The 16124-nt window shown below is 49.1% G+C and overlaps 1 protein-coding gene across 5 annotated transcripts in view; it reads right to left on the bottom strand.

Moving 5' to 3' along the window:
- Positions 1-16124, bottom strand: part of NTM (neurotrimin) — a 1001303-nt gene that overhangs the window by 195329 nt on the left and 789850 nt on the right. For all 5 annotated transcript variants that reach the window (XM_021102348.2, XM_084976657.1, XM_021102351.2 and 2 more), the window contains one exon: positions 8695-8927. In XM_021102348.2, coding sequence (XP_020958007.2) covers positions 8695-8927 — 233 coding nt within the window. The remainder of the gene's footprint in view (positions 1-8694; positions 8928-16124) is intronic.

Genomic DNA, 16124 nt, shown 5'->3' with positions numbered 1-16124 from the left:
TACCTGGAGGGCTGCTTGCTGTCTGACTCATGTGAACACTTGCTTCGAAGCAGGAGGGTCACCCAAGCTCTCCAGTTCCTTAGAACCCTAAGTGGCATGGGCAGCTTAGACTGGGGGACGTGCTGTTAGCAGCTGTGCTGACCAAAAGCACCAGGAGGAAGAGGCCAAATTTTCTCAACTGCCTGGAAAACAGGAGGACCCTGCCTGGCAATAGCAGAGGGCATAGACCCTGCTGTTGTCAAACCTACATAACTTTTACTTTAGCGGTTTTCTCAGATTCCTCTAGTCTGACTCTACCCTACTTGGCTGAGCAGATGGATGATGTTCCAGGGGGTTTCCTGAAACTGAATAAACTCACTAGGAACGTTTCCCCTTCCCTGTCCCGTCACGGCATCAAAAATTTTAAACCTCAGCAGGTGAAACGGAGTCATCTCATTTGCATGCTGTCTAAATTCTATAAATCAATTTCAGGTAAAATGTCCTACTTCCTTGCAGTCTCCAGGGGGCTTTGAGAAACACTTTAATTTTTCAGTAGAATTTAATTTCCTGACTTTTTGTAAATTCTGTCCAATTCAGAGGCACAGCCTCACAACCAGACGGAACGCGAGTTTTCATCTATGTCTTGAATAGGGCGGGAAGAGGCTACACCATGCTGAGAGCAGTTTGGGATGGCAAAGGTGACCTACTGTCACACAGGGTCCCTGGAACCTGGAAAAAGCAGATGTGTTCAGAAGGTGACTTCTGTGGACTCAGAGCTGGATGCTGAAGGCTCCTCCACTATGGACTCAGCAAGATGCCGCCTGAATGGAAATTAGGTGGTGCAAAGGTCTCCACAGCTCCACAGGAGCCTCCAGGGCTGGAGGGGGGGATGCGGGGGCTGCATTCTCAGGGCTGTGGCTGAAGAGACAGAAATCTTTGCTTTCAGTGTAAGGATTAGAGCACATTAGTCCCTTTAATCTGTTGTTTTTCAAATTCCCTTCTGATCAGGTTTGGGGTGGGGAGGGTCTACGGGGGCGTAGGTGTCTAGAAATTAAAAGTTATTGCTCCGGTTCTCTTAATCATAATAATGAGTTTGGCTTGACAAGGTCAATTAATTATTCAGGATTAGAAAGCAATAGAATTCTCCATATCAGGTGGGTAAGAGGAGAGGGTTCTGAGAAGGGAAACAATACCAGGTAATGACGGGCTGGTCCCCCCTCAAAGCTTTACTGTTTGCCAGTCACCTGCTGGTGCTGGCTCTTCCCTGGCCTCATCCCTTTCTCTCTGGAATCCCACCAGCACAAGGATGGACAGCCAGGTCATGGCTTCCTCCTCTGTTTCTGTCTTATTCTATAGACAAGAGCGCCTCTCCCCTTCACATGAGCTTCAGAACTGTTTGACTCTAAAAGGCAGGTAATTAACTATCAAACAATAGCAGGGCTTTTCAGATTAATTCTGCCCAGGAAGAAATAGGAAAACTCATTTACACCAAACAAAAGGGGTGGGGGTGGGGGGGCAGATTAGATGCTCTGACGACAAAAGAGAGACCTAGATAGGGCCTAGGAAACTGATAAAGGGCCCAAAGCTTTTATTGTTATTGTTGTTTATTACTATTATTTCAGGAATATTCCCATTTTGGTAAGCACTATATTCTACTGATCTCTATCGTGCAAGTATGTCTCTAAGTGAGATTAAAGCCCAGCAGGCTTGCCAAGTCCATTTCTGCACTCTGATAAGGAAGAGGACAGCCCTTGTGTTCCTTCAGACTTCCTGGGTCGGGTTCCCGCACCACCACACTGGGCTTCTCCAAACACAACCAGGGCTTATGAGGAGTCTTCCACGCCGTCCTGAATTTGGCCAACAGCTCAGCCCCACAAAGAATTTTTGTTCCCTCTGCTTTCCAGGGTGTGCCTCTTGCAAGGAGCAAAGGAGCCAGGGGTAGAGCTTTTCCGTGTCACGGGAAGCTTGGTTTGGCAGCAGGAACAAGGGGAGAATGGGTTAAAATACGCCGCTGAACTGGAGACGCAGCCACGTATTAATTACACTCATAAAGCAGGGCACCCTGAGGTCAAAGAGATGGAAATCGCTGGACCCAAATTTTAATAAATCGTAGACAGGCCTCCCTCACTCTGGTGTCAAAGATTACGTTCTGGCTGCCTAAGTGGGTATACAAACCCATGGGTGGTTTCTCTTACTTTTCACAAACTCCTTTTCAAGGGAGAATTCAAGGCACCTTAAAAATCAACAAGTCCAGGAAGCTGCATTGCACACCCCTCTGCCCTCCCCAACCCGGAGCTGCTTCAACACAGGGCACTTTGCAGGAGATAACATAACCTTTCCCCACCCCCACCCCCACCTCCCCGACCCGTGAGGTGGGGCTGGGAGGGGCAGGGGCGTGGGGGGGAGGCTCCTAAGCCAGAATTCCCACCTCCTGGTGGCCACATTTCCCCCCCACCCCACTCCCATGTCTCCATTCCCATCCGTGTCCTTCCTCTGCTCCTCAGGACACAGCTTCAGACTTCTTTCTCCATCTAGCTGGCAGGGGACCTCCAGCCACCTTTTCCAAAAATTCCCTCTTGTTTTTAAAATACACCATCCCTGCCCACTGCCATCTTCTCCCTAAAATTCCATCCTCCTTTCCACACCACACCCAAGCCTTTGAGGTCAGTGCAGCCTGGTCTTGCTTTGCACCTGCAGCCCAAGGAAGGGTTCAGGCTAATGGGACATTTTATCCAATAGCAGTCCCTGGTCCCCCGTGGCTGTTGAAGCTTCTGAAATATGCCTAGTGTGACTGAAGGAAAAGAACTGTGAATTTTATTTGATTTTAGCTCATTTAAAATTAATTTAAAATAGCCACTGTAGTGAGGAGCTACTTAGCTCAGCTTTCCTGCTCCCCTCCCCCCACCCTCCTGCCACCAGCCCAGGCTGCCTTCCCCCTGACCTCCTTACCATACCAGCTCCAGAACCAGACCACTCTCTTCCTAAGGCTCTTACCCCTGCACCAGACCTGCCTTGGAGACACTTCTCATGGGACTGCCTGGACTCTGTCTACAGCCCTGAGAGCAGCCCTCCCTAACACTGATGCTGGGTGGTGCAAGTCAGAAGCTCCCTCGCCTTCTTCCTCCCTGGCCTTGGAGGCTGGGTTCTCTGCCTGGTGCTCTTCGGGGATCTACTGCATAGCTGCTCCTCCAACCCCTGCACTGCCCACTGCAGGGTCTCTTTCTGCAGCCCAGGGCTGCCTGGCCCCCCTCCATGCCCCAGTCACTCCACGAATACAGAATGCCCTTATTAGCATGGGAAAGATGGAGAAGAATTTAGCCTAGAGCTTTCTTTCCTAAAAAACCATGGTGAATACAATACCACAGCAACAGGTGGTGGGACAGAAGAGAGGGGAGTACTTAAAAAAAAAAAAAAATCAGCCCTTTGCAAGTTCCTGCCTCCTTTACTAGGAGGGTATGATGTATGATCAGCAGATTTTTAAAATATCCTAGGGAACCAAGCACAGATCTAGAACGTGCCACCCATGAAAGTCTGCCCTGAGGGCTGGAAAGCTCAAGTCCTGGAAGATCGAGGCCAAGGCCAGCCCCTAGTGCCCGGCCCTGACCTTGAGCCAGAGCACAGACGAGTGCCCAGCACTAGTGGAAATGTGGCTGCCATACAAAGGGACAGCCTGTTCTCTGTACAGGTCATTCTGAACTCTATTAAAATGCCTGATCAAACACCAGGGGGGTGAGAGGACCCAGGGATTTGAAACCCTATATTAGCCCCTAAGTCCTTGTCTTTTGAAGTAAAAGGTTTTTCCTTTAGCCTCCCAGGCCTCCCTTCAGTCTCAAAAGGCTGACTCAAGAGTTAATGATTAGAAGATATTATTACATCTAAAAACTAGTTAAAACAGTCTCTGTGATGTTGTGCCCTGCCTTGACCTAAAAACTTACTCCAACTGGCTTTCCACAAATGATTTCTTCCTTACTTAATTGCTTTCTTTTACTAATGGTTACTTTCTCCTTAGTTATATCACACCCAGTATTTTCTTTTGTAATTGGAACCCCCCCGCCAAACACCCTCTTTCTTTTGTGAGCAATCATCACTGCAGAGAAAAAGTCAAGGTGCAATGACCCCAAAGACCACCAGAAACTGTCACCAGACCATCTAACTCCCACCTTTATGACTTTGCAATGATCTAAGGAGGGAGAAGAATGCGGGCACCCTAGTCCTTATCAACTGCGCTGTTTTTTTCAAGCCAAACCTGTAAAACCCCTTGCTGTCCCCTCTCAAGGACTCAAGGAGGACACAGTGTTGAGACTTTAGCCTGCTGTGGCCTCCTTTGCCTGGCAAAGGGCTAAAGCCGTTCTTTCTTTCTTTTGTCTTTTTAGGGCCACACCCGCAGCCTATGGCGGTTCCCCAGCTAGGGGTCGAATCGGAGCTGCAGCACTGGCCTACACCACAGCCACAGCAACACCAGATCCAAGCCACATCTGTGACCTGTACCGCAGCTCACAGCAATGCCAGATGCTTAACCCACTGAGCGAGGCCAGGGATCAAACCATTCGTTTCCACTGAGCCATGACGGGAACTCCAAAGCTGTTCTTTCTGCTTCACCCCAAACTCGTTTCCAAGACTTAAATGGTGCCAGTGTACATTCTAGTTACAGGTGTGGAAGAGGTCGGGGCCCAGGAAGGATTTAGCCAAGTTCTAGGAGGACTTGGGAAAATGGTACCAAGTCCATCTTCCCCACATGATGGGAACTGATGCTTCAAGGGCAGCTTTCTACCCATCCACATGTGCTGAGTGCTTGGCCAGGGTTCTGGGAACCAGAGACGTTTCTCAGTGGCAATTTATCTAGCAGTGAATGGGGCCTGGATGGCTGGCATAGAGGGCTGGAGAGCATGGCACTCAGGGAGATGAAAGAATCCCCAGGGCTCTCAGCAGGAGTTGAACACACAGTCCCACAACCAGAGAGAAGACCCAGGATAAAGAAGCAGTAGGCTGTAGGGGTGTTTGGTAGAAAGGGGTGGGGGCGCATACAATTCCAGACTTTAAGAAGCTCATGTGGAGTTCCCATCATGGCACAGCAGAAACGAATCTGACTAGGAACCATGAGGTTATGGGTTTGATCCCTGGCCTTGCTCAGTGGGTTAAGGATCCGGCGTTGCCGTGAGCTGTGGTGTAGGTTGCAGATGCGGCTGGGATCCCATATTGCAGTGGCTGTGGTATGGGCCGGGGGCTGTAGCTCTGATTTGACCCCTAGCCTGGGAACCTCCATATACTGGGGGTGCAGCCCTAAAAAGCCACAAAAAAAAAGAAGAAGCTCATGTGACACTGTGAAAATGCCATCACCTTCCTTCTATGTGGGTTTATTTATATATGAAGATGACTATATATACACAAAGACACACACTTGTGGGTCGAAATATCAGTTTAGTTCCTTCCTGCTACTGCTCTTGAGTGTGCGTTTAAGGATAATACCATTTTGAAAAATTAATATGCCTTTCATTCCAACACTGTTCCTGGCAAAGGGTTGAACCTCAACTTCAACAGAATCCAGACAGCCAGCTTCTGCTGGGGAATGAGGGTTCATGTTCAGTACAATAAATGATCCCAAGATAAATACATTTCTTTTTTTAATCCTGGACAGTGATGTATCCTCTTTCCAAGACAGAAACAGGGGCGCCTGGCTCTATTTAGTTTGTCTGATTGCTTTTAAGAGGGGGGACAGGTTGGTTCTGGGAAACCATGGTCCTCTATTCATTAAGGTGTCAATAATGCCCAGTCCAAGCATATCGACAGAGGATTAGCTGGGCTGAGTCTGCGGACAAGACCAGAGGCTTTTCTCACCCAGCTTGTTTCCAGATCAATACACCCATCAGCATTCGAAAATTAGCCCAAGATGAGATTCCGATACTTGAGGTGGTGTGTCACGCTCAGAGGCCACCCCATCAGAGCCACAGGTGTAAACACCTAGACGAGGATTAGACACTTTCCATCACAGTGAACATTGCTGAGGTTTAATATAGAACCCCCCCAGCGCCCTCCCCCTGCCCGCATATACACATACACACGCTCAACCTTCCCTCTCTGAGGCTCCATGAGGCCAATCTCGCCATTCGCTTCAATAAGCACTCATTCAATGTGAATTTCCCCAAGGCACCCAAGGCACTCTCCTGATGCTCAGGGCAGGAGCATATGGGTATGGGGTGGGGGAGAGGCTTAAGAACAAAGTGACAAAAACACAATCCTTGTTCTCAAGGAGGCTTCAGCATTTTTCAGGACTCCTTCCATTTTTTGGTTCCATAAAGATCCTGCTTTCTAAGGCAAGAGACTTTCTTTTCCTTTTTCTTTTCTTCTTTGCTTTTTTTTAAGGGCTGAACCTGCAGTATATGGAAGCTCCCAGGCTTGGGGTTGAATCGGAGCTGTGGCCACCAGCCTATGCCACAGCCACAGCTGCTTGGGACCCAAGCCTCGACTGCGATCTACACCACAGCTCATGGCAATGCTGGATCCTTAACCCAGTGAGCGAGGCCAGGGATCGAACCTGCATCCTCATGGACACTAGTCGGACTCCTTTCCACTGAGCCACAATGGGAATTCCCTCTAAGGCAGGAGTCTGTGATGGTACAGAGTTACCAATGTCTCTGTGTCAATGTCAGATATTTTCAGCAGTAAGTGTGTGCCTGCAGAGGGGGTGAGGGGGATGGGGCTTGTCTTTAAATGCACCCTTGGGGCTGCTTGGGGGGTCGGGGTGTCTTTCAAACTTTCTCACAAAACAATGCCTCTCAAAGTTTTTCTGGCCAACTATCCACAATAAAAGACACCTTTTATATGAAAATGTTGACCCACCAAAACAATCTCACGTAACAATAACTACTCTGCCCCTATGTCATATGCTCTGATACTCCCTATGCAATTCCATTTCCTCAGCAAAATCTTTGGCGCCAGCAGTTTGAAAGATACTCAGAACCAATAAGAGAAAAAGCCATCGTCATGTATTTTTAGAAAGAGGAAAAAAATATAAATGAAAAAAACTTGGTGCGACCCTACGTTGTTGCAGATGCCCCACTGGCTTGGTCCCCAAGCAGTCAGTGCCCCCACTGTGGTGAGGTCCGTCCACCCTCGGGCAGCATCCTCCTCTCATCACTGCCCACCCATCGTCTCCCTATTCACAGCCCTGACAGGTTCCCAAGATGCACTCTCTCCTGCCTTCTCCCAACTGGTCTGCTCTTCCAGTTCCTTCTTCTTCTTCCTTCTGGAACCCCCTCCCTGTCTGGTGTTCCTCTCACCGACCACCTAACAGCTCTCCCCCTCCCTTGGGTGCACAGCCCCTGGGCGAGGAGCTTTCTCCCCTGCCCCTGCCATTTAGGGGGATGAAGGGAGCTGGGGATGAAACACTAGCAGAGAACCTGGTGCCGTTGCACTCTCGGGTTTCATCTCTGAGACAAAGAGATTTTCCTTTTTTTTTTTTTTTGTCTTTTGTCTTTTTAGGGCCACACCCGCGGCATATGGAGGTTCCCAGCCTAGGGGTCTAATTGGAGCTATACCTCCAGCCTACGCCACAGCAACACCAGATCCAAGCCGTGTCTGCAACCTACACCACAGCTCACAGCAACGCCGGATCTTTAAACCACTGAGCGAGGCCAGGGATCAAATCCGCAACCTCATGGCTCCTAGTTGGATTCCTTTCTGCTGCACCACGCTGGGAACTCCTGAGACAATGAAACAATGTGTTTGGTCCACTGCTAAATATGTTTTTTAAAAGTTAAAAAAAAAACTACATTAAAAAACCCCAGCTAACCATTAAACAGCACACCTAGCTGCCAGGAAGGCTTTTGAGTGTTTTACACAGGAGTACCTGGAAAATGTCATTGTCACCAAAGACCCACACAACATCGACTCCATTTTACAGAAGGAAAGGCTGCGCCACCATTGGTAACTTGAGGTCCCACAGCCAGAAATCAAGTGTGATTGCTCCCTGACTAGGAACCTGCCCACGTGGTTACCTGAATACCTAAAACCTGTTCTGCTTACAGGGAACAGGTGAGGTAAGGGCTACGCCCAGTGCTTGAGAAGCATGGAGATGGCAGATGTAAGAGAGGTGCAAAAGCAGAGCAAACACACGGGTCTCAGAAGCCGAAGATGGGGGGCGCAGAGGAGGAGAGGGGAGTGGGGTGCAAACCAAACAAGGAGAATCGGACCAGGTGTTAAACGGGAGCTGGAGTAACAGAAACCCAGGGCTGGGAGATGAGAGAAGAAGCAAGCAAGGTGGGAACAATGGCGGTAGCAGTGATGGATGTGTCCTAGGCAGGTGTTTTGAGCATCTGCAGACAGCGCTGCCTTCTTTGAAGGCTGGGCAAGGCTATGGCATGTTTTAGTGCCAGAAATGCTGGTCTTAAAATAAAGCAAGCTTAGAATTGGATGGAATCTAAACAAAAACAAAACCAAAAACTTAGAGGAGGGGGAAAAAAAAAACCAAGGAAAGCAAAAATTAGGAGATAATTTTCTGAGAAATTATATTATTGAAGCAAAAGTTTAAAAAAAAGAATCCTAGTTCTATTCGATGGGAACATTATTTGAAATTTCAGCAACTGAGGGCAAAGTGAGAAGTAGGAAGTTGTCCTGGTGGGATGGAGCAGACAGAACTCATCTCAGCAGAGGATCTCAGCCCAAGGGCTGACTCCAGCCCCTCCCAGCTCCACCCAGCTGCTGGCCACATCCCCCTACCTTGCACAATGAGGTGGACCCGGGAGGTCTTGGGGTGGTTGTCTGTCTGCACAGAGCAGGTGTACGGGCCCTCGTCGTACACGTCCACATTCTGGATCTCGATGCTGTACTGGGTCTGGGTGTTGCTAAGCAGGACCACGCGGGGGTCCAGGCACCACTTGTCATTCCCCGCATAGAGGATGGTGCTTCGGTTCAGCCAGGCCACCCGGGTGACCCGGTTGTCGATCGTGCACCTGGAACCAGAGAGAAACAGGAGCCGTCAGGAAGAGGTCCTCTTGGGATGACTGGTAAACCATGCCTTGTCCTTACCCCCTGCCCCCAGGGTAAACACATTCACCTCCTGTTTGATTCGTCCTGGGTAGAACTTTCTGGAACTCAGCATCCCAGTCTTAAGGAATCACAGCCTCAGATCACTGGCTATTTCAAACTTCTGGATCCCCCGTGATTCGGTGCTTCTGAAGCCCCCTGAGCACAGGACTGTTTCAAGAGTCCTAACTCTTCAATATTACACCCTGGAGCCATCTTCCACCCCCAGGATGGCTGGGGTGCTGTGAGTACCACCTACTGCGCCTCCCCCTCACTCTGGGATTTCCATGATGTGGATGATAATAATCCCTCATATTCCTTGCTAGATGTTCAGGGGGTACTAAATTGCCCAACATTTATAACAACCTTATGAGGAAGGTTCTATTGGTGAAAAGAATGGAAGAACAGAGGAACCGAATATTTTTCCTCAATCACACAGATGACATGAGCCAGATCAGAAACCCAGATTTTAACTACGGAACAATATTCCACTCATCTCAGAATAGCGAATTCCAACAGAAGGCTTCTGAAGTCAAAACTAAATCTGGACCACCACCGTCGCCACTTATCTTCATTATACCCAGGGGCAGAAATGTTCAATTACTGCTAGACTAAAGGCATTTTCCAAAATCTCAAAACTGTTTGCACATGTATAAATAGATTTTCTTTCTTTTATTTTTGCATCTGGAGTCCCCAGATTGTGGAAGCTCCCTTCTCGTTTCCTACACTTTCAAATTTCCTAGCTCCTCTCGCCAAGTCCTCATCAGAACTCTGTGTGCATTCATTTCCTTCTCCAGCTACAGCAAATATGTTCTATGGCCTTAGGCTAAATTCACAAACACAGTGTCCTGATCCTGACTACAATGCTGGAAATAGCAACGAAGCCATGGTAGATATAATAATGCCTCCAAATTATACTTTTTTTTTTTTTTTTTTTTTTGCAGTATACAAGGTACTTTTTCTATCCACACTGTCTCATGTGATTCTTGCAGCAAATTGGTGAGGTAGGTGATCTTACTCATGCTCCACTTTAAAGATCAGGCCTCCAGGGCTGGAAGGGTCTGGGGACTTGCCCCAGGATAGAGATTGAGCGAGAGATGATGTCAGACCATGCAGCCAGAGTCTCATTCCTAGTCCTGGGTGCCCCTCAGGATGTGCAAAGATGAGTTTTTCAGTGGGGAGCCATGTGGCTTCCACCGAATGCTCCAAATTGCCTGTGACCATAAAAAAGCCTAAGAACTGGTGCTGAGCACACCAGCTTCCCCAGGCGGTCCCTCTCGAGACAAGCTTTCCTGTTTGGTACATCCTTTCTGCTCGTACTTGGGTAAATGTCACAGGATCATTGCCGGCCTCTCAGGCGCAGGTGGGAAGGCTTGCTGAGAGCCCCTGTAGGGAAAACCGCTCAAGCAGTTATACCACTGCTCTGTTGTCCAGCTCCTTTGTGTTGTGCATTGTTTCTTCTGGTCATGCAGGATAGAAATGAGAGGAGGCCCGACGAGGGGATTGTGTCTCAAATTGGCCATGGACCAATCCAAATCGCGTGAAGTGTTTGTTGCGAGTTTCCCTGTCCCACTGATTCAGAATCTTTGGAGACCCAGAAACATGAATTTTTAACAATATCCCAGTTGGGCCCTATACACACTAGAGATGTATCCAGAACCAGCTGCCTAATTGGTGGGTCTCTGTGCAGAATGCAAATGCAGAGCCCTTTGTTCAGGAATTATTAAGAATTTCAAGGGAATTCCTGTGGTGGCGCAGCAGAAACAAACCCATCTAGGATCCATGAGGATGCTGGTTCGATCCATGGCCTTGCTCAGTGGATTAAGGGTCCGGCATTGTCGTGAGCTGTGATGTAAATCGCAGATGTGGCTTGGATCTGGTGTTGCTGTGGCCGTGGCTGTGGCTGTGGCTGGCAGATGTAGCTCCAATTCGACCCCTAGCATGGGAATTTCCATACGCCGCTTGTGTGGCCCTAAAAAACAACAACAACAAAAAAAAAGAATTTCAAGATAGTGAGCTATTTAACAAGTGCAGGGTCCTGTGTGAATAAACACACAGCCTGAATGAATGTCACATGTTATTGTACTTATAAACCTCCCTAGGATCTTACTAAAATGCACTTTCTGGGAGTTCCCGTTGTGGTGCAGTGGTTAATGGTTAACGAATCCAACTAGGAACCATGAGGTTGCAGGTTCAATCCCTGGCCTCGATCAGTGGGTTAAGGATCTGGTGTTGCTGTGAGCTGTGGTATAGGTCGAAGACACAGCTTGGATTCCGAGTTGCTGTAGCTATGGTCTAGGCCGGTGGCTACAGCTCCGATTAGACCCCTAGCCTGGGAAGCTCCATATGCCATGGATGCAGCCCTAGAAAATACAAAAAGATGAAACAAAACAAAATGCACTTTTTGACTTGGTACATGTGAGGTAGGACCTGAGATTCTGCATTTTTAGTAAGTTCCCCTGGAGATGACAATGCGGATAGCCCCAAGGCCATTCCTTTAAGTACCTCACTCTAGAGGTGAACCGTATGTACAGGAAGGTTTAAGAGGCATTGAGCTAGTACTTCACCGTGTGAAAGCATGATCGGAAAGACAGATAAGTATCCCCCAGGAGCTTGTCTGAAACACAGAATCTCAGGCCCCACCTCAGATGTAATGAACTGGCATTTGCATTTTATTTTATTTTATTTTTTGCTTTTTAGGGCCTCACCCTCAGTATATGGAGGTTCCCAGGCTAGGAGTCAAATCAGGGCTACGGCTCCCGGCCTATACCACAGTCGCAGCAATGTGGGATCTGAGTTGCATCTGCCCCCTACGCCACAGCTCACGGCAAGGCCGGACCCTTAACTCACTGAGAGAGGCCAGGGATCGAACCGGCAACCTCATGGTTCTTAGTCGGATTCATTTCCACTGCACCACTCTGGGAATTCTGGCATCTGCATTTTAACAAGCTCTCCAGGTAACCAGGATGCACGTGCAGTCTGGCTGATCTAGAGTGAACTCCAAGACTCCCCACCAGCTGTGAGGCCATATCCTGAACATACATGAGAGCGAACAAGAGGAAAGCAAGTGCGGCCGATGGAGGAAGACCCTGATGCTGGGCCTCCCTGAGGCTGTGCTTTCCTTGCACACCTGATGCTCTTCCTCTCAGCCTCCCCCACTGAAAGGTGGGTTTGAACCACAATGGTTGGAAACCCCTGAAGATCAACGCACTCCACCACTTGTTTTGCTAGCCATGTACATGAGACGTCACTTGTATTCATGACCTCAAGGGTGGGGGGATGCTCTGAATGTTGTTTCTACTCAAGCAGAAAGGTTGGTGAAAATCACGTTATTGGCCAGTGTTTATTGAACACATATTATTTTATGCTAGGCACCGTGCACATCTATTATATGTGCTATTTTATCATCTCAAAAACATGGTTGGTTTCACTTATTATTGCCAATTTTAGATAAGGTTAACCGAGTCTAAGAAATCTAATCTGGGAGTTCCCATTGTGGTGCAGCAGAAACAAATCTGACTGGGAACCATGAGGTTCGGGTTCCATCCCTGGCCTCACTCAGGGGGTTAAGGATCTGGCATGGCCGTGAGCTATGGTGTAGGTCGCAGACATGGCTCAGATCCCACGTTGTCGTGGCTCTGGCATAGGCTGGCAGCTGTAGCTCTGATTGGACCCTAGTCTGGGAACCTCCATATGCTGCGAGTATGGCTCTAAAAACACAAAAAGACAAAAAAAAAATAAAAAGAAAGAGAGAGAGAGAAAGATCTCATCTGAATGAACTAAGATCATCCTGATTAAGCTGCAGAATTGAGTTTCAAACCTTTTTCCCCCAAAGTCAGTGTTCTTGAATGTCCTTATCCAGGCCTCTCAAAAGTCCCTACAGCATTTCAATTCCATATGCCTCGGAACCACCTGGAAGCCCGGATAAAATGCAGATGGCTGGGCGCCTACCTGTTCTGGGGCTCGCATTTTGAAAACCGTTCATTTAGACATTTGTCTGGTTTCTGATGACATGAGAGCAGCAGAGCAAGTGGCAGTAAGAAATGACTCTCATTTGAAACACTTCTCCATGACTTCACAGGGAGAAATTTCCTGCAACCAATATGCTCTGAGATGCCAGAGGCGGCGTCCTGCTTATTTTGTCCTCCAACTGCTGAAACCTGACCAGATACCAGTACAGGAAAGGCTGATCCACAACCTTGAAATTGCTTGAGTAATTGTTTCAGATGCCCACCACGGGGGCAGCTCATGGCCTCGGGAAGAATGTCAGAGAACTGTCCTGGGCTTCCTTGTGAATGTCTGACGATCGGAAGTCGACTAAAATACCAGTGGACTCACCACACCACGCCCCACCTGTGGGGCCAAAGACCCACATCTGCAGCTACATTAACGCTTCAACATAGCCCATTCAGCACGGTTGTGCGGCCCCTGTGATAGACGGCGCGGAAAAGCTGGCACAGCTTCCGCCCTGATCTGGGGCACGTCCGAGGTCATGATTAGATGTCCAAACTGTCACGGCTGGACATCAGTCTTGCTGTCTGCACAGAATTAACAGGGCTTCTGCAGAGAAGGATGACAAAGGTAAATGTGGCAGCCAGCTCCTGCCACCTCCTCCTCCTGCCTCCATCCACCTGTCTCATTTAGTGAGTCTCCACGACCACGCGTGGGAACACAAATCTCCCACGTGGTGAAAAAAAAAAAGATATATGTATACAGAGAGAGAATGAAAGTAAGCATAACCCGCTCTCAGCAGAGCCCATGGGGAGTTGGCAGAAAATCGGGTGGGAAATTTAGTCAACAGGCTCCCTTTTTCCAGAAACAGCCCTTAATGCAGTTCTATGAAATTACTCCTGAAGCACGTGTATTTTATGATAGTCCATCTCCCTTAGGAAGGGGCTCAACTTTGTGGTTAACTAGGAGTTTAACCAGTTTAAAGTTTCCAACTTAACCCTCCCCAAGTGAGTGTAACTAGACCTGGCCACTTGTTACCTGGGAAGTGGTCCCAGGCCAGCAAGAGGCAGGCCAAGAAGCAGAGAGTCAGAAAGGATGTGAGATGCCCCCCCCAACCTTAAAGGTCTCCACCCCTCCCCCCACAGTCTTAAGATACACGAGGCCCCCACCCTGAGCATCCTTTCCCCCACTTCTCCCACCACACATGCAAAGAACAGAGGAATAGCCTTAGCACACACTGGACTTCTGGATCGAGTCCTGGAATCCCCAAACTCCAAGCATCTCTCAACTCAGAGCCACCTGCCCACCGGCCTCAATGCCTGCCCTCATGTACCTCCATGCTCCAACCCTCCAGCCTGTGGCCACCGGCCTTCCACATTTCTGTGAATGGCTGTCCCAACCACCAGACTGGCAGCTCTCCCTTCCTTGCGTGTGGCCCCCACAAACAGTCCACGGCCTGGCCTACCCAACATCCTGGCAGAATCCAGACAGAGAGAGCACACCTGAGAGGGAATGGGCCTCTTTGTCATTTGAATGGTCAGCCAGTATCCTCAGTCTGTCTGTCTGTACCCTGCTCCCTTGATTGGAGAAGTTTCTTCTGACAGACGATGAGCCTGGTCCATTTGAACACAGACCATCAAGGGTGCCTACTGGGAATCGTCACTGCATTCTCTGTGATGAAGAGGTGCCTTCTGCGGAGCTGACCAGAAACCAGCTACACACAGCCACACCAGACCATGCACCAGGCACAGCGCATGGTGGAGAGAGGTGACACACCTGAAATCCTCTGCAGCTGCGCTGACTGTGCCAAAGCTCTGAAAGTGCAGCCCTCTGTGCCCTTAATCTCCCACCGATGAATAGCAGCGTTATTCCAGTGGCTGCATTTTTACAGAGAGGAACAGCAAAGCATGATTAAGCCAGGCCAGAAGAGCGCTGCAGAGATGAGACATAAAAGTGTGGATGCAGGGCCTCAAGCTACTTTCAGATTTGGAAGGAAAAGAGAACGGGAAACAGAGACACACAGAGAAAGAGGACCCTGTAAATTGGAAGGAAAATAGAGCAGAAGTATCTGCTTGGCCCCTTCAAAAGGCAGACGAGAGAGTGCTGAAATACAGAGAAGGATTATTGAAGAAGAGGGAACAATTCTGGCGTGGCCTTTCTTAAACACACCTGCCCGAAGATCTGAGGACAATAATGGACCCAGACCGCGAGGTGATCCAACCGCCCCTTCTCCCAAATGGCCCTTTAAGTGCCTTTGAAAAGCATCACATCTCAAGCAACATTGGCGCCTACAGCAAAGTAAGTGCTTCTGCCCTTCCCAGCACCTGGCTACGATCGCCTCTTGTGCAGAAATGGCCCAGCTGCCCCCTAAGTTGGGTTGCTCTAAGTATTTGGCTTGTGTCCTGCCCCTCAAGCTTCCCAGCAAAACACTCCAGGGAGGATGGTTCAGAAATACCAACACCCAGCTCCATGGGGTTGGCCTGTGCTTATTCCAGGCCGGCTTCGGTGGGAAACCGACACAGACAGACAGGATGCCTCATCTCCAAGCTGCTGAAAATCCAACAATACCGACAACAGAAATAGCTGGCTTAGCTCTTTATTGCAGGAGCAGGCTTCCCTGGGGTGTGGTGGTGGTAGGGGATTGCTAACTTTGGCCCTTCTGGAATCTAAGCTCCTGCTACTATGCATACAATTGGCCTGGGTCCTCTAGAGACACTAAAACTACCTCACACCTGTTCACACTGGCCTCACCTCTCCTGATCACAACTGCTTTTGCTTTACACGGACAATGAAATCCTTTGCAGTCATGAAGATAAGTCCAAGGCTGATCGGGCATCGCTGGAAGCAGAAGGAGCTCTTATGACGGAGGAGAACAGACCAGAGGAAACCCCATCTGTGTCCATGGCGCCCCATGAGCCTGCCCTGCTGGCAGAGCTGTGGTCTGAGGAGGGCAGGGAAAAGGAACGATCCAGGCTCTGAAGTACACGGGCTGGGATCCAGTTTCCCCCTCTGTTCTGCTACCTCTCAACAAGCCATCTGACCTTCCTGAGTTTCATCTAGCTCCTCTGCAACGGAAATAATGTTTCCTCTTGCATGAAGTTAGCAGGAAGCTTACCCAGAAGCATGCGTGGAAATGCATTGCCTGGTGTGGAGTGGAAACCCAAAATGGGGTC

This window comes from Sus scrofa, chromosome 9 (assembly GCF_054392235.1).
Source record: "Sus scrofa isolate SSC_HxYL_T2T_F1_AM1 chromosome 9, Sscrofa_HxYL_maternal_Yorkshire_Landrace_v2.0, whole genome shotgun sequence".
Lineage (NCBI taxonomy): Eukaryota > Metazoa > Chordata > Mammalia > Artiodactyla > Suidae > Sus > Sus scrofa.
This window is presented reverse-complemented; position numbering and strand designations above follow the sequence as displayed.